The 18706-nt window shown below is 47.9% G+C and overlaps 1 protein-coding gene across 1 annotated transcript in view; it reads right to left on the bottom strand.

Annotated features, from left to right (window-relative positions):
* BAIAP2L1 (BAR/IMD domain containing adaptor protein 2 like 1) overlaps positions 1-18706 on the bottom strand; it is an 80383-nt gene that overhangs the window by 10246 nt on the left and 51431 nt on the right. The window contains exons 4-12 of the mRNA XM_003587844.5: positions 10419-10480; positions 10255-10326; positions 9911-10048; positions 9117-9269; positions 6807-6974; positions 5749-5896; positions 2373-2580; positions 1583-1660; positions 39-219 (exon numbers count right to left, since the gene is read on the bottom strand). Of these exons, the coding sequence (XP_003587892.2) occupies positions 39-219; positions 1583-1660; positions 2373-2580; positions 5749-5896; positions 6807-6974; positions 9117-9269; positions 9911-10048; positions 10255-10326; positions 10419-10480 (1208 nt within the window). The remainder of the gene's footprint in view (positions 1-38; positions 220-1582; positions 1661-2372; positions 2581-5748; positions 5897-6806; positions 6975-9116; positions 9270-9910; positions 10049-10254; positions 10327-10418; positions 10481-18706) is intronic.

The following is an 18706-nucleotide window of genomic DNA, read 5'->3' as shown; positions in this document are numbered from 1 at the left end:
ACCCCAGGGCCCGCTCGGCAGATCGGGGACCTACTCACAGGAGGCGTGCTTTCTGGTTTGGGCACCGGGGCTTTATGGTTAGAAGCCTTCTGGGAGATGTCTTCTCTCTCAGCGGCGGCTGCTCCCGTGGACAGAAACTCCAGGTAGTCCGGCGGGGGGATCACGACACTGCTCTTTTCCGCCAAGTTCGTGGTGCTCACGCTGCGGACAGGCGCCAAGCTAGCGACAGGAATGGAGGACGTGGGTTAGAGGAGACCTGCCCCTGCACCCCAGGCATCCTGCGTCTCCTCTGGCAGGAACTGTGTGGATTAGATATCCACAGTGGTGGGGCGAGAGATTACCACACACACAGCACTGCAGTGTTTCTCGACTGACTGTTAATCGCTAAGTCGTGTTCTACTCTTTGTGACCCCGTGGACTGTAACCCGCCAGGTCCTCTGTGCAAGGGATTTCCCAGGCAACAGTCAGTGTTTCTGTGTGCCAGTGTTTCTGCTGGCTTGCACATGTACATTCAAAAGAGATTCTTTAAGAGACCTGACAAAAGGAGAGGAAAACTAGCTCCATTAGAGGCTGACTCTTGATCCAATTTAAGAAAATATAGCGAAAGCACTGAGCACGCCAGAGTTTCAGCACCCTGAAGACACTCAGTCTTGTTTCTTGGCCAGTGGCAGCTGAGCTGTTCTGCAAAGGACAGACACACAGCTGGCCGTGAGCAAGGGTCACGGAAGGACTTGGGGCAGTGTCTGCGGTCCCGGGGACAGCGGGATGGGTCGGGGGGTTGTTCTGACACGGCAGACACCGTGGCCGAGGCGGTTTGTGGTCAAGGTGATGCCACGTTCTGTTGGGACATGTTTCTGAGGACCCGAGGGACAGCCAGCTAACTCACACAGAGATCTTCCTGTTTCAGCCGGGAGAGACCTGCCTACATTAGTCTCGTCCTGGCTCCATCACTTCTGGCTCCCTGTGCCCGTTTCCTCAATTTTCAACAGGGGCCCCACCTCACAAGGTCGTGTGAGAAAGAAACGACCTGGCAGTGCAAATGGCCAGCTCCTGAGCAGCAGTGCCAGTCATTCCTGGGTGGGACACAGAGGTGCTGAGTGGAGCCCCTTGATGTCACTCGAGCCACAGGAGCAGACACGGTGGCTCAGGGAGCACGAGAAGCAAAAAGGACGAGGGTGGGTCCCAAGGACCCCACGTCTGAGCAGAGGGCAGAGGAAAGGCCTGAGAGGGGACTGAAGACAGGTGGCTGGCGAGGGAAAGAGAGAAGAGGGCAAATGCAGGAGAATGTTCCGGCACACGTGTTCACCAGGGCAGACAGGCCAGGCGCGTGGCCTGGGGCTTCACTGTGGTGGGCAGCGGGACTGGGAGGGACCGTGGGCCAGGAAGGGGGCGTCTCTTCCTAGCAGAGGGTAGCGCCAGGACGACAGGAAATCGGGAAGGAACAGGCAGGGAGCAGCACCCGCACCCGCCAGCCCGGCCGTGGCGTCGCCGCAGGCTCTGCCGCTCGTCCAGATCCACCCCCATGTGCGTGGGGACCCGGGGTCCCGGCGAGCCCCGCCGGCCGAGCTGCAGGCGCTCTTACCTTGGCGCCAGCTCGCTCGCGGCCTCCTCCTCGTTCTCCTCCAGCAGCTTCGTGTAGGACGACGGGAACCAGCCCCTCCTGCAGGCGAGAGCGGGGGGAAGACGACCTTGCTGGGGTGGCCGACATGCAGGCCACAGACATGCCTGCAACAGCCTGGGGGCCGCTCGGGGCCGGGGGTGGTGGGGTCGGCTGGGCCACTTGCGTCCCATCCCATCAGAGGTGTCTTACACGTCATTTCTATTTGGATCCCCTTTGTGTCTTTTGTTTCCATTTCGGTTTAAACTTAGTACCTGAATAATCTACACAGAAACTCAGTTTAACCTTCTAGGAAGGCTTGTGCACACACAGTTGGAATGAGGACACTGGCATTCACACGAACTCACGTGCCAGATCTCATATACAGCGTTATCCTGAGAAATCTGAAGTCACATACCAACGAGTGCCTTTACTTTCAGAGGTGACTCCTGTACGCGCATCAAATCTACAGGACTCCCTGGTGGTCCAGTGGCTAAGACTCCATGCTTCAGTGCAGGGGGCAGGGGCTCAGTTCCGGGTTGGGGAACTAAGATCCCATGTGCCATGCAGTATGGCCAAAATTTTTTAAAAACTTATCTCTATATGCACACACATGCAGAACACAGCTTGGGAACAACGCAGACAGACAATGGCAGCTAACTAGGCTAGAACTGTCACTGAAGTGTGGCCTCGCTGGGGCGGAGGCGCTCAACTGCCCTCAAGGACGGCCTCGACGGGAGCCCTCGGGGTGGGGACGGCCCGACCCGGGACCCACATTTTGGTGCTGTCGTGCTCCCCGTACATCCAGCCATCCTTCTCCTCGGAGATGAGCAGCGTGATGACGTCTCCCTGTGCGAAGCTGAGCAAGGTCTGGTTAGCACCGGCCGTGTGCGGAAAGATGGTTTTCACTTTCTGCTTTTTCACCATGTTCAGTCCGGAGGCCATGGAAACCGATCGCGGCAAATTGGGGTCAACGGAAGAACCTGTGGGAAGCAAGCAGGGCAGCTATGAGTTTTTCAAGAATGACTGGGCGAGTTCAAAGGTGCCCACCCCAGAAACCCGGCCACCCCATGTCACCAGCGCACTCATTCCACTGAGATGCCAATTGGTTCTATCCCCACACTTCCACCTGTGGCTGGACAGACAGCAACAGACAGGGAGAGCGCCTAAGCCTGGCCCGAGGCCTCTTGGAGGAGGAGCCTGTGGCCAAAGGCTCTTCAGACCAAGAGGATAAAGCCGTGTGGCCCAGCCTCACCCGCACGGAGTCTCTCGGGATGGCCCATAGAGGCCAGTGCTCCACACCACCCAGCCTGCACCTCTCCCCGCCCCGCTCACCCACCACAGCTCGTGGAAGCGCTGTCAGGCACCAGCTCAGACCAAACTGCCCAGAGCTTGTGCCATGAGAGAGGAGGACGCTGGGGACAGCGTGGCCGCTCAGCCGCGAGTTGGGCAGCACGTGCTGACCCCGCCCCCCGCGGACCGACCCCTCCCTCAGCACCCAGGCCGACCCGGGAACCAGACAAGCCCCACACGGGCGGCCAGGCTCCACAGCCATCGCTGCGCAGTCAGGTCTCAGCTCAAATGCGGGCTGGCCTTTACCAGCCCACCCTAACGCCTGCAAAAAAATGGAATGGAAACATTTTTTTCCAGCTATCTTTTTTCCACTCAAATTTTGCTAGCCTACTATTTACTATAAAACAATGCAGAATCTCTTTCTTCATCGTCCTCGGAAATTTTTGACACTACAATGTAAACTCTGCTCTCTGCTTGACATGCCGCCTACTCTAATTATCAAGGTTGCGCCGGATCCAGTGATTTTCATTTAGCTTTTCCAACAAGAACCAAAGAGTCCTGTGAGTGGCCGGGCGGCACGCAGTGCTGTATGCTTTCACCCTATATTATATGTACAGAACTCGCGGTCTTCAAAGGTGAGTGACTACAGTGTCATCTTTGCAGCTGACATTCTGAAAGTCTCATCTCTTCCCCAACAGCTGCACGCGGTGGACAGCCTGTGGACTCTCGCTAGCAGTGCCCTGTGTGACTGCCATGACCTTCACCCCCAAGGGGCCTGTGAGACCCCCACACGCCCAGTGCCACCACAGTCTTGAGGTCCTCGACGCCAAACTGCAGGCAAGAGTGGAGCCTAGCTGAAGCCATCAGAAATGCCTGCAGACAAGACGTGTTCCTGATTTACTCAGAGTGTGTCAGCTGGGTTAAGAAATGTTAACAGTTGAAACTGAAGCCTCCAGAAAGCATGAAATGCTTTGTTCAGTCAGTTTAGTTCAGTCGCTTAGTCGTGTCCGACTCTTTGCGACCCCATGAATCGAAGCACGCCAGGCCTCCCTGTCCATCACCAACTCCCGGAGTCCACCCAAACTCATGGCCATCGAGTTGGTGATGCCATCCAGCCATCTCATCCTCTGTCGTCCCCTTCTCCTCTTGCCCCCAATCCCTCCCAGCATCAGAGTCTTTTCCAATGAGTCAACTCTTTGCATGAGGTGGCCAAAGTACTGGAGTTTCAGCTTCAGCATCAGTCCTTCCAATGAATACCCAGGACTGGTCTCCTTTAGAATGGACTGGTTGGATCTCCTTGCAGTTCAAGGGACTCCCAAGAGTCTTCTCCAACACCATAGTTCAAAAGCATCAATTCTTCAGCGCTCAGCTTTCTTCACAGTCCAACTCTCACATCTATACATGACCGCTGGAAAAACCATAGCCTTGACTAGACGGACCTTTGTTGGCAAAGTATGTTTGCTTTTCAATATGCTATCTAGGTTGCTCATAACTTTCCTTCCAAGGAGTAAGTGTCTTTTAATTTCATGGCTGCAATCACCAACTGCAGTGATTTTGGAGCCCCCAAAAATAAAGTCTGACACTGTTTCCCCATCTAATTCCCATGAAGTGATGGGACCGGATGCCATGATCTTCGTTTTCTGAATGTTGAGCTTTAAGCCAACTTTTGTACTCTCCTCTTTCACTTTCATCAAGAGGCTTTTTAGTTCCTCTTCACTTTCTGCCATAAGGGTGGTGTCATCTGCATATCTGAGGTTATTGATATTTCTCCTGGCAGTCTGGATTCCAGCTTGTGTTTCTTCCAGCCCAGCGTTTCTCATGATGTACTCTGCAGAGAAGTTAAACAAGCAGGGTGACAATATACAGTCTTGACGTACTCCTTTTCCTGTTTGGAACCAGTCTATTGTTCCATGTCCAGTTCTAACTGTTGCTTCCTGACCTGCATATAGGTTTCTCAAGAGGCAGGTCAGGTGGTCTGGTATCCCCATCTCTTTCAGAATTTTCCACAGTTTATTGTGATCCACACAGTCAAAGGCTTTGGCATAGTCAATAAAGCAGGAATAGATGTTTTTCTGGAACTCTCTTGCTTTTTCGACGATCCAGCGGATGTTCAAGCTGGTTTTAAAACCAGCTTGAACATCTAGAGGTTCACGGTTCACGTACTGCTGAAGCCTGGCTTGGAGAATTTTGACATGCTCTGTTAGTGATGATGAAAAACACTGAGTATAATTCAATCGCAGCCTACCGGTGAGACCAGGAACCACAACTGTGATATGTGAATTTCTATCATCTGTTTCGTCCTTTCATTGAAAAGAGATTTTATCTCAGCTGCCAGTGGATATGGAACACAGCGTGAGGCTCTCTTCTAAGCATGTATTGAAAATGTAACACCTTTCAATACTATGTTTATGGAAACATCTGTCAGCATACAGAAGTCATATCTGTTGACGCAACGTCCTACAGTTTTACTTTTTATTTTATTTTATTTTTGTTTGACTCCACTCTTATGAAGTTCTTAGAATAGGCAAATTCACAGAGAAAGAAAGTAAAATACAGGTTACGAAGAAATAGGGATGTTACTTAACCGGTAGAGTTTCAGCTTGAGTTTTATTTTTTTTTTTTTTTAGTTTTAGAATCAACCTGGACCCTGTCTGGAGGTGTGAGTTCCCCTGAGCCAGTGTGGACCGGTGCTACCACACACGTGGATTTACTTCTAGCTCACGACGTGCATGTGGGCTAAGTTGCTTCAGTCATGGCCGACTCTTTGTGACTCATGGGATGTAGATCTCAAGGCACACTTACCTAAATATTTAAGAAATTTAAAGGTATTTTAAAGGAAATTCAACTAAACAGCTCACCTGTTAAATTATTTTTTCTTTCTGAGTTCTGTGCGACTGTGGCTGGGTTCTTAAACAGATCGATCAAAGGGCTGGTCAAGGCTCTGGCTGAAGGAGCCGCGGGGATCTTTGGTGGGTATTTAGAAAGGCTGTCACAATCTTGCCCAACCTGTAAAAAATCCCTTATTAGTTTAATCCGAGTATAACCCAGCAATGGCATTAGAGATCGGTCCCCAGGGCTGTTTTGTATTACATGCTTTAGATTCCATTTTCTTCCCCAAATTCTCTTGTTTGCAGGGTAATGCCCCATTTTTAATTATTTTAAGAATACCCCCTTCTTTTGTCTATTTATTTATTTATTTTGGCCTGCCCGTGCATCTTAGTTCCCTGACCAGGGACTGGACCCTCGTCCCCTGCAGTGGAAGTGCAGAGTCTTACCCACTGGCCCTCCAGGGAAGTCCCCCACCTTTTAAAGCAGTTACTCCCCATTCCCCCAGCCCCTGAACAGCACTCATCTACTTTCTGTCTCTGTGGGTTTCGAGGCTCCCTTTTAAATGCTGCTTGGCTCGAGGCTTCTCCATTTAAAAGTATTTTTCCACAGAATTTTGAGTGCATTAGTCCATTACTTTCTGACACCTAGTTTTCTAAAAAGAAGTCTGGTTTCAGTGGGATTCTCTTTTCTTTGTAATAAGTAATCCATTTTCCCCTCCCTGAAAGTTTTCAGAATCCTCTGTTGCTAACATTCTGCTGCCTGTTGAGGTTCTGGCCTTTGCGATCCAGCCAGGATCACCCTGCCTGCTCCATAACAGGCCAGACTGTCAAGGTCATTTCTTACGCACAGCGGTTGGCGCTGGGCGGGGGGAGAAGTGGCAGGCAAGAGCGTGGGTCTGGGGACAGGCCCAGCCTCGGGGAGGGAGAGGGGCCACGTCTGGTGCTTGCACTGCTGGAAGGGTGAAGTCGCAGTGAGGAAAGGTAGGCCCTGGAAATGATACGGGTGGCCCGTGATTTCCACTGACAAAGGCAGCCTTGCTCTGTTGTGCAAATCTGGCTGAAATCTTGAGGTGATGACTAGCTCTTACCATGCTGCTTCTCTCGATCATGGGTGAAGGCAGGGGTGTTCCGGACATTGGGGTGGAGATGGGGGTCTTAATTTCTTCGATCATGTTCATGATTTTCTCTGGCACTTTGGTGACATCACTACAGGTTTCTTGCCACCGAGGCAGTTTGGAATTGATCAGTTCTGCAGACTATAAATTCAAAAGAAACAAAACCAAAGACAAACAAACGTGTATTGTTAGAAAGACTGACACAAACGGTAACTACTACTACTCAGATTCCTGGCTTACCACCGGAAGTGTGGGAGCGAGGAGTTAAATTCAGCAGTAGCTGAAGCATCTGTGAGGATCTGCTGTGTCTTATTTGCTGAGGAGCACGTAGGCTCCTGTTGTAAAGGGATTTCCTGTCTCCCTCAGTGTGGGTAGAGTTCAGGCTGATACAAGGATTGTTGATGGTTCAGAAGTTCAGAACTAACACCGAAGGTGGAGCAATCTGTGTTAACCCCCATGTTTCTCAGGGGCCCGAGAACTGCCGACCCCTGTGTCTTCCTCCCACCCCTTCCATGAGAAGCGCCTCTGATGGAGCAAGAGGACCAGGAGTGGACTTAACTCCAGAGAAAGAGGCCTGGTGCCCTGGAGGGCGACTCAGATCTGTCCTGAGAAGGTGCTCTACGGGACGGCGGGACCAGAGGCAGAGCGTGGTAGTTCTCTGGAGTCAGCGCAGTGCTGAGTGGCAGTCCTGACCACAGCCCGGCCGGGCCCTCGGGCAGGCAGCAGCTGGGTGCAGAGGCTTAGGAAGACAGCGCTGAGACTGCCCAGCCCTAGAGGTGGAGGTGTCTGTCCTGCCTCCCACAGCCTGGCTCTTCCTCTGACTAGACTCCCGGATTCCCAGGAGCCCTTATAAGACCCCCCTTTCTAGGCGGCAATTTAGTTGAAAGAGGGAAGTAGAGCATCTTTTGTGGAACTATTTTCGTAACAACTGTACTGTTTTCATGTAGACTCTGTGTTCATCAGGCATGGTCTGGGGGTGCCGATACGAATCCTGAACCCTGCCCCTTGCCCCACTCCTGTCCCCTGCCTGTGGCCTGGACACGCCAGGGACCAACGGCCTTGGCTACTGTGTCCAAGGAGCCACTGAAAGCACTGGGGCCAGGGAAGGCTCCAAAGAGACTCCTGGTAGAGAAAGAAGGGAATTTGGCTCGCGTCACGAGGTAAAACGTAACTGGGACCCAAGGTTCAGTGTGCGGAAGACTCTGTCAACTACCAGAGCTCTCTGGAAATAGATCAAGTTGCCCCATTGCTGGGGGAGGCGGGCTGTCGTCACAGAGAGCTTCAAGGCTGCTTCCGGCCCCCACTGGTGGACACCCTCACCGTGGAAACAGTGCCGAAGCTACTACAGAAGTGCTGGGGACAGATGTCGTCATCGAATGCAGCAGGTTTGTTTTTCTTTTCTGTGACAGTTGGAGACCTTGGCTATTTAGATTTGGTAGCTGAATGTTCCTTCAAGTTTATGGAGTACGTAACTATGATATATGCATGCATACAAGGCCAGGTTCCCCCCAAAAGGAAGCAGCCCGATATCCAAGCTTTTAGAACGCTTCTCACATGATGGAGTGCTCTCTAAATTACTTCATCGTGAATAACAGTGAATATTTGACCTCAGTCACTGCTAGTTTTGGATGCTTACAGAAGCCAAATAGATTCCATAGTTTTATTAAAAAAAGAAAAAAAGGCGGGAAGGAAATCCAGGACACAGTTTGTGATGACTCCTGGAAGGACGGCCTCACAACTGCACGTGCTGAAGGAGGGTGACAGCGCTGGTTACGGGGCTGATGGCGTCAGGAGCACACACACCCTGAGGAGAGTGACAGAGGACCCCATCCAGCGGTCCTGAAGCTGTGACGGGGTCTGTGGTCTAGGGCAGGATATCCAGCAACACCGTCTACACGGACCCCCAGGCGAGCCTCTCAGACCACCCCGGTGGGGTCCGGGCTGGCGGGACTCACCCCGTGGTTCTGGTGAAGACACTGATGCTGAAGATGCATCAGGGAGAGTCTGAGAGAGGCTGGCTCATGGGTGAGAAAAGGGGAAAAGTGCCATTTCTCAGCCATTGATTAAATATGAGTGGGTGTTAGTAAATTCAACATGATAAGCAAACATTTGACCATTTCATCTACATTTCTAAAAGTTTACTCATTCAAGTTGGTCAAAAATGATTTCCTTAGAATTCTTTCCTTGGCAAAATGAGCCCCTTGCTTTATACTGGGCACCTATGGAAGGTTAAGCACGTCGAGGGCGTTTAAATGTGAGGAAGACATTTGCTGCTGTGCCCACCTGCATGTGGTAATGGTGTATCTGACTCGAAAAGCTGCAGTGCTTGTCGACTAGAAAGCAGAAGCGCCTTTTCTCTTCAAGCAGGGCTTCTTTGCAACCATCTGCAATAAATTTCTGGATTTCATTCTGGCGAGAAGTAATGGTTTCTACGTACTAGGAAAATAAATAATAATTATACAAGTATGACATGAGGAACCAAACAGCTACCCAGCCTGACACTTATCTCCTGCCATCTTTACAGAGGATTTATTTTGATAATGGAGTGAATGCTGAAGGCAGATAAACATTAGACAGACCAACAGAGCCCTAACCTGATCTGAGCAGGTATCAACATTCTCATTAAGGTCCCTGACCCATGCCTGGAGAGAGGTTGCCAAAGGCCCTACATTCCACTTGGCAATTTGCATAAAACATTACTTTTACTTCAGGGACAGGATCATGTTTCACTGGAAAATAACGCCTTTTGGAACCAGAAAGTTCAAGATCAAATCACATTTACAAGTGCCAACCATGTGAGTTAACCGAAGCCTCACTTTTCCCATCTGTAAAATGGGGACACAATGCTTATCACTCTCCCAAAGTCAGGAGAAAACACCAGTGCTCTTGACTAATTATTCTTAACTCTGGGGAACTCTGCGGCCTTCAGCTCCCACCAAGTCAAAATGCTTAGTTTTGACTTTCAGCAGCAGCACATCTGATGGATAAAGTATAGGCTGACTGAGATAAGCATGCCTCCCATTAACTGTATAAACCATCCACCCCAAAATAAAGTAACACAGTGCTGAAAGGTTTACCTCAATCTCTTTGCATTCATATTTGAATGGATTTCGTCCTCCTTGACTTTTCCTTCTTATCTTCTTCAATTCAGCTTGCGATTTCTCCAGAGAATCTAATCTATGCCTGTGTTCTGCTTGGTATCTTTTGAGAGTCGCCTGTAAGGTAAACGTTGTACCTGTTTTCCGGTCTGGCTGTGTTTTAACGGGGTACTGCAGCCTTCATACTCACTGCCCCGCCAGCTCAACCATGGGGAAGCTCTCCTTAGGCTCAGCCATCAGGCGAGCGCAGCCTCCCTGAAAACTCGGTTCCCCTCCCCGGGCGCCCTCCACCCAGGGCAGGTGCAGCAAAACCTGGTCCTCACATTCATATATTTCACATCAAGCTCTGTCTTCTTCTCCAGCTCATAGATAATCTCCTTATGGAATTTTTTGAACTGTGAACACAAGTGAAAAGTTGAGACCAGGTTTGAGACTTGAAGCAAAATAAAATAAGTATATTTGGTAAATAGAAAAACTGTTCACATACATTTTCATCAAGACTCTCGTTGAGTTTCTTGTGGATACTCGAAATCTCTATAAGAACATGGCCTGTGAACAAAATCAGGGATGTTAGGATGAAAAGCCACCGTGTGGTGTGTTGTAAAGATACGAGAGGAAGTAAACTGGTGGGTGAGGTCTAGTCCACAGCTGCTCCCAGGGCAGGTGGGCACCAGGCCCCGGGGCACTGGGAACACTGGCTGTGGCCCAACAGCAGGGGTGGACACCCGATGACAACACCACCACAACACAACACTCCACAACGCCCGCCAGCTCTGCCTTCAAACTCCCCTTGTCCTCTCGCTATTTACCCATTTCCTAAGCTGAAGCCTACTTATCCGGTTTAATTGTTAAATTCTCTTATAAAAGATTATTGGTCATTATAGTAACTAATTATAGGAACAAATGACTCATTTTTGATCTAATCCCCTGGGTAATCTGATTATCTGTCAGGCATAAAAGATAAAGGTTATTTTCTTTTTCTTATATTAGTTCTTTTATCACTCTGGAAAATCTAAAAAAAAAAAAAAAAAAAATCTGGGAAACTGCAGCAGGGACCTTGTTCTGTCTCCTGGGGCTACATATTCCAGGACAAAGGAGTTATTGCTCCAAAAAGCAACTAGATGCTCCAGGTGCATCTCTTGCAGCGTGTGGCAGAGCGCTGCCTCCCGGCTTCTAGAAGGAAGGGAACAAGAGCCTCCCTCTGCCAACGGAGGTCTCTACAGGAACCAAATGGGCCTGATATCCAAGAACTGGGAGCAACAGCGTCAGGACCACCACCAAGTCATACCACACCACACAACGTGCCGGGGGGACCATCCTACAGTTCAGTGGGCAGGTGAAAAGGAACTCTTTGGGCAAAACTGAACGGCTGTTGAGGAGGGAGAATGAAGAGGATGACTACGGCAGACGTGGGGAAAGAGGGAAAGACTGCAGACTGGACTCGGGCTTCGGCGAGCACCTCTGTGCAAAGGACTCTATCGTGCCCAGCTCTGGGGACACCTCAGAACATCTGACTCGAGGAGAGCCAGCCCAGGCTCCTCCCTCATCTTCAGACTCAGAAATTCAACCCATCCTGAACACGCCCACCTGCCATCCCATCGGGCACCTCGTGTTCAGCATGCCTACCAGTACACTCACCATATTCTCTAACCCCAGCTCCGGGCTGCAAGCCAGCCAGTCCTAGGGGTTGACGCCCCGCCCGTGTGTCACACTCACGGACAAAGACTCACTCCCTGGTGCCATCGCTTGGGCCAGCTTGGGGGTGGAACCGCGCCCTGATTCATCCTGTTTCCTTGGGTGACAAACGTGCCAGCCCTCCCCTGCCCAGCAGAGGCGGCCCATGGGGATGACATGGGACGTCCGTGTTCGCTAGACAACCTGCTCCAGCAGAGGTGGGGGAGTCTCCCCAGACGCCCCTGCCCCACACGTGTCAACCTGCCAGCTGGACCTCGGAGGAGCTGCCCTCCTCTTTCTAGCTCTCATTTCTCCTGACTCCCAGCCCGTTCTCTTCTGGATCTTCTTCCTCCCAGGTGCCAGGGGGCTCTCCAATTCTACATGTAAAATGTCACTCCCTCCCATGGTGTCCCAGATAAACCAACTCCTCAGCCTGAAGCCCACCATGAACGGTGTTGCTGAAAATGACCATGGTAGGTGGTGAGGGCAGAGAATCTCCTGGAAGGATATAACTGGGTTAATAGGTTAGAGGTACGGAAGCCCCTAGGCACCATGTGATTCCAAGAACTGCTGCTGGATAAGTATGAGTGTGAGGGCCCCCGCCAGGGTATCAAGGCACCCACTGTGCATCTTCAGTGATCCTGACTCTATTTATCCTGTGATTCCGTTCTCCTAAAGCTCACCATGAAACAAATACACAAACCAAGCTCTTCACAAAGGAAGCCTTTATCTGACCAAGAATATAATTACATTAATGTCGTTTCATGTATTGAAATAATCTGAGGTGAAATATTAATAAACTTCACATCTATTTTAAACCCATAAATAACTCCCAGTTGGAGATGAATAATAAACAACAAAAACCAATTATTTGAAAATCAAGCACTCTATTCTGAGCAAATCAGATCTACTTAAAATAATTTTGCTTAAATCAGTCAGAATGATTCAGGCTAGGAGGAAAGTGTTCACAATTTTTTTTTTCATGTTGTCAAGAACTTTATTTCTACAATCTTATATAACATCGACCTCCGAGATATGTGCTGCCATAAGTCTGGGCTTGTGAGAACACCAGCACTGTTGAAGCGGGTGCTCGGCCTGACCTGAGAGCCCCGGCTGCCTGCACCCCTCCTCATTCTCCCCTCCTGCCCACGCCCCCTCCCCACTGCAGAGCCTGATGGAAGGGCCCAGTGAAACAGACCATTCACTCTGTGGGCAGGAACGGAACACCTAACCTTACCCCTGCTAAGTCCCTCTCTGTTGGTGGAATTTAAATGCCGACCTCAGAGCAGCAACTTCTGAGTCCTCAGGCATAAAAAGGATTAAAAAGCATCTTTCCTGTGATTATGCAAGCTGCCCAAAGAGTATCTTGGAACAGAAAATGAAAATAGCCTTTATGTTCAATGTACAGAAGTTTACTCTTAATAAAGCAAGTGTTACTTTATGTCTGAGATGTGGAATCACACATGTTTTACCCTTAGCTCCATAACCTACTTTTTCATAAATTACATTTAGGAAGAAAAAACTTGTTTTGAAAAAAGAAAGAGCAGTTGAGAAAGCATAGCCCAGAATCCAGTGGAGCAAAACTAAGTAAACGCCCCAACAGGAGTCTACGTGCCGGTCCCAGGAACTACAGCACTGTATGTACAGGATCAGTCATTTCCTTTTTGTCCCTTTTAGGTTTTGAGTCAATATTTTGGGAAGAAACTCATAGTAAGTACAGTAATGTGACCCAGTCTGAATAAATTATATTCTTAAATGGCAGTATTAAAGGAATTGAAATATATACTTATTTTTCAAAATCATGATGTTGATACAACTAAAAAGTCAATGTCTACCATCAATTTTTTCTCTAAAATTCATACAAATAATAGCTATTGGTGGTAAACTCTAATTCTAGGAACCATGAACAGATCTAACATTTTGGACAATACTGTATGAAGATACACATGTTTAGCCAATAGACAGTATGGACTTTAAAAAACAAAATTTTGAAAAGTATTACCTGTATGAACACAAGGTTTTCATCTGAAACATGGGTTAGTCATGGCACTATTAATATATTTTCAACTAGGAAATTATTCATCAGTTCATGGTGCAAGTTTAGAGGAGCCAGAGGGAAACTACTAGCAGACTTCGGGGACACAGAACATGTAGGCGTAAGTGTTATTTCTCATTTATATTTGATCATGGATACTCACAACGTCTGTTATTTCTGGAGAGTGCAGAGCAATGACTGAGTCACACGCTATTTCCTCCATGTGACTTCAAGTGGAATCGGACAATAAAATGACAAGGTGGAAGCCAACCCACTATGGGCCTAAAGTTACACCGTATGAATTAAAGGAAAAGTGATTACAATAAAGAGTTACTGTAAAAAGGCCATACTTTTCCTGAGAGTTTTCCAAATACCTAATGTGATGCAGAAAAAATATAATGAAAGTAAAAGCAAATTATACACAGGTGGGAGATGTTAAAAAAAAAAAACAAAACCAGATGCACTCAGGGTTATCAACACTGAGTTAGCACAGAGCCCGTCGTTAGTAACCAGCAACAGGCGACCCAACCTGCCAGCGTCTCAGAACATCTCTCAGCGCTGTCCACCCAAGCCCCTGGGTGCAGGTGGATGGAGGGGCTCCTCTCTCGTCACTGTGGAAGTTGTGCAAATAAACAACGTGCAGACAGGCACGATGCCAAAGGAGCGAGCAGGTGGTAACCAGAACATGCTCTTCACAGGCTTGGGTGGGTGTGATTCTGTCCTGAACACTGAAGAGAAACCCTGGCTGGTAAGGTGTGCGTGCCCAGGCAGAGGAGCAAGTGAGCCCCATAATGCATGACATACGCCAACAGAACCCCCCCACTCAACAAGCCATTTTCTGGGTAAGCACTCATCTTCCCGAAATAAAATCCACGTATGAGGCTGTCAACCTGTAACTAGTCACCGTGTTTTACTATTTTTTGCTCCTTATACAAATATGGCGTGCGTGCTTGGCTGTATCTGACTCTTGGCGACCCGTGGACTGTAGTCCGCCAGGTTCCTCTGTCCATGGAATTTTCCAGGCAAGAATACTGGAGTGGGTTGCCATTTCTTCCTTCAGGGGATCTTCCTGACCCAGGGATCGAACCGGTGTCTCTTATGTCTCCTGCATCAGCAGCAGATTCTTTAGCATTGGCGCCACCTGGTAAGCCTTATATGTTATATATATATATATGTTTGTGTGTGTGTGTGTGTGTGTGTGTGTGTGTGTGTATCTTTTAAATGCTTTGGAAGAACTCTTAAGACTTACAGAATGAGAGAAATAGACACCAAACTCTTCTAAGCTCATCTCCTCTCTCATTGACCCCCCCCCTTTATTCCCAGGGTCCCCAAAGGAAAATTTTCAATCTCCCACCATCAAACAGACTACACTCCACTTTCTTCCGCCTCACAGCCTTTCACAATACTGTAGTTAAAGGGACTCCATCAGGATCCATCCATTATGAAAACAGGCATACCTGACTCCTGTTGGTTAGAACCAACTGTAAGGGCACTTCTGGCTTCTGCTCCAATGCATAAAAAGCTTTGAAGTTGTCACTCCCTTACTCACAACAAAAAACAAGCTAAACACACTGAAAAACAACTCTCAGATTCATCAGAGAATTAGAATGATGTGGAAAATCAGAGTTTACAGGGAGTAGAAACTGATGCTGGAGCCACGGTTGCCAGGAACGCAAGGGGTAAATGAGGAATCAGTGGAGGCTCCGTGTGGAGAGTTAAAAACAACGCAGGCTCACTTCTCAGGAGTTTTGTCTCTAGGAGGCACCCCCACCCCCCAACCAAGTTTGTATTGTAAGGAATGGAGAAAATTCCTCTGGGGCTTCTGGTGGTGGGGAGGGGAAAGTGTTTTGAAATTTGCTCAGTTATCCTGTTCTTGCTCTGTTCTGAGTAAGGAAGGCTAGCCCTCCAGGGAAACACTTTTCTAAGCCTTATCTGATCTGGGGAAGGACAATTAGCTACCTGCAACCCCTCTCGCTTTCCTGTCTCAAGTAAGGAGAGGGGAAAAAAGCCTGAGAAACTCTTCGGAAGGTCATGACCCCCATACTGTGGCCCACCAAAAACCAGTAATACATCACAAAACAACCAAAATGGAGATTTAAACATGGGATTATAAAGGATGCTCCTCCTTTCCAATACTTTACCACGTCACCCATCAACAGGACTCCAGGATAATAACAGTGGGTTATAACACTCCATTTAGGAGGATTTTCAAAAGCAACCCAAAGACAACGAGGGGGACAAAAATAATGGAGAAAGGGCAGTCCTTTTAGCAAAGGGTGCTAAACAACTAGATACCCACTTGCAGAGAAACAAATCTAGAGCCTGACCGTACATTTTTCATAAAAAGCAACTCAAAATGGAGCACACACCTAAATGTAAAATGCCAAACAATAAAACTTTAAGAAGATAAAGCCAGAGAAAATTCACATGACTTTGGTTTAGCACTGAGTTTTTAGCTATCACGCCAAAAGCATGATTCGTGAAAGAAAAAACTGGCAAGCTGGACTTCATTAAAATCACAACTTCTGGTCTACAAAAATTACTGTTAGTAGAATGAAAAGACAAGTTCACAGACTGGGAGGAAATATCCGCAACACACATATCTGATAAAGGACTTGTATCCCAAATAATAAAGACCATTTAAAGCTCAAACATAACAAAAACAGCTCAGTTAAAATGTAAGTTATACAGATGGCAAATAAGCATATGACAAGATGCTCTCCATGTCATATGGGAACTTACAAATTAAAACGAGATACCAGCACACACCTGTCAGAATGGCTGTAACCCAGAATGCTGACAGCACCAGATGCCGCTGTGGAGCAAGAGGAGCGCTCATTCAGGACGGGCGGGAACGCAGAGCTTCCTGCGGCTTCAAGGCAGGCGGTTTCTTACCCAGGTAAACAGTCTTCCTCAATTTATTCGAACTATTCTTATATTCAAAACTAGTCTTATCCTAGTAATTGTACTCCTAGGTGTTTACTCAAATGCCTAGAATTATTACGTCTGTGGAAAAACCTGTATGTGAATACCTAAAGCAGCTTTATTCATACTGCCAAAACCTGGAAACAACCCAACTCAGTGGATAAACCAACTGTGGCACGTGTGTACAACTGAATGTTCTTCAGGGACTAAAAAGAAACCAAAGAAACCAGCTGTTAAACCACAAAAAGATGGAGGAATTTTAAATATATGTTGCTTAGTGAAAGAAGCCAGTCTGAAAAGGCTGCCTAATATGCAATTCCAACTAAATGACATTCTGGAAAAGGTACAACTATAGAAACATTGATGGGAAAAAAAAAAGAATCAGTGACTGCCAAAGGTTGGTAGGGGTGCACTTTATGTATTTGTCAAGCTCATAGAGGCCCAGTGTAAACTATGGTCTTTAGTTAATCATGTGCCAGGCTTGGTCCATCATTTGTGACGAATGCACCACACCGGTGCAGGACTTAAAAACAGAGCAAACAGTGAGCAGGGGAGAGAGCAAGGTGACAACTCTGTGAGGTCTCGCAGTTCTGTGTAAACCTAAAAGCACTCTAAAAAATAAAGCCTATTAATTAAAAATAAATTTGCGGCAGTCGCGTGGGCCCTGCAGTGATTAGGAACCAGCCCCTCGCTGGGAGGAACACACACGCGGCGTCGGAAGCTTCTGGCAGTTACACATGGAAGACAAGTGGATCTCCCGATTCCGTTACCTGTGTGCCGGCCCCCCACCCAGGTGCCCGCCAGGAACATACAGGCCTTAAGAGTCTGGTCGTTAATGAATACACTGAATCAATGCATGGAAGGCTGACTGCAGTAAAGCATGGAAGTTCAGTGATGGCAAGAGAAGAAAACCAGTGAAAGCTGGACCCCTCAGAAGGTGGCATCTGTAGTGTTTGATTCTACTGCTATACGCATCCTGGTTACAGAAGTGCCTACAGGAAAAATGACTTTGGTGGAACCCACATGCCTGGGTCCTAACCTCTGGGCGTTCATCTGCAGCCTCAGCAGAGCCGGCTGTCACCTGGGGCTGTTTCTACCCACAGGGCCTCCAGGAGCAAATTCCTGGCATCTTTGGTTTCTTATCACCAAGATTTAGTAACACTGAGGTCCAGTCTCAGAGGCTCCTGAGCCACAAACAAGATAATTTAAAAAAAAGAAAACGAGACATTTTTGTTTATAAAATTTTCAGTTTGCCAAGCAAGAAGCTACAATCCCAGACTCCGTGGGTTCAGTGCCAGACACCTGGCAACCTGAGTTGTGAGGATTAAGTATCCTGATAAGGGAAACGTACCATGAGCAAGACACATACTAGACACTTAGTATTTGACACCTTCCAGCTTCCTGACCTCTGGTAAAGATTGGGAGAGGCAGGGAGAAGCTGGTATAAACTACTTGTTTGGGAAGTGTGGCAGTAAAAGAAAAGTGGATTAAGGAGGTCGCTAGAAAAAGAAACATTAAAACATTTTTTCTTTTTTAAGAGACATTTTTCTGAATAAGGTCTGAAGAAAGAATAAATGGAAACTAATAAACCCCATAGGACTGACATGCTGAATTAATTTTAAGCTTATGTAAGAATGCTTTTAAAGATAAAATATTACTATTATCCTAACATAGAGAAGGCTGAGCGCTGAAGAATTGATGCTTTTAAATTGTGGTGCTGGATAAGATTCTTCAGAATCCCTTGGACAGCAAGGAGATCAAACCAGTCAAACCTAAAGGAAATCAACTCTGAATATTCATTGGAAGGACTGATGCTGAAGATCCAGTACTTTGGCCACCTGATGCGAAGAGCCGACTCATTGGAAAAGACCCTGATGCTGGGAAAGATTGAAGCAAAAGGAGAAGGGGACAACAGAGGATGAGCTGGTTAGATAGCATCACTGACTCAATGGACATGAATTGGAACAAACTTGGGAGATAGTGGAAGATAGAAGAGCCTGGTGTGCTGCAGCCCACAGGATTGCAACGTCGGACTCGACTTAGTGACTAAACAACAACAAATTATTCTAATAACAGGACTTAACTCTCAATGGGAATTATCATTAGAAACCCTTCTGGATATTTTAGAATCAAGTCTTTTC

This window comes from Bos taurus, chromosome 25 (genome assembly GCF_002263795.3).
Source record: "Bos taurus isolate L1 Dominette 01449 registration number 42190680 breed Hereford chromosome 25, ARS-UCD2.0, whole genome shotgun sequence".
NCBI lineage: Eukaryota > Metazoa > Chordata > Mammalia > Artiodactyla > Bovidae > Bos > Bos taurus.
This window is presented reverse-complemented; position numbering and strand designations above follow the sequence as displayed.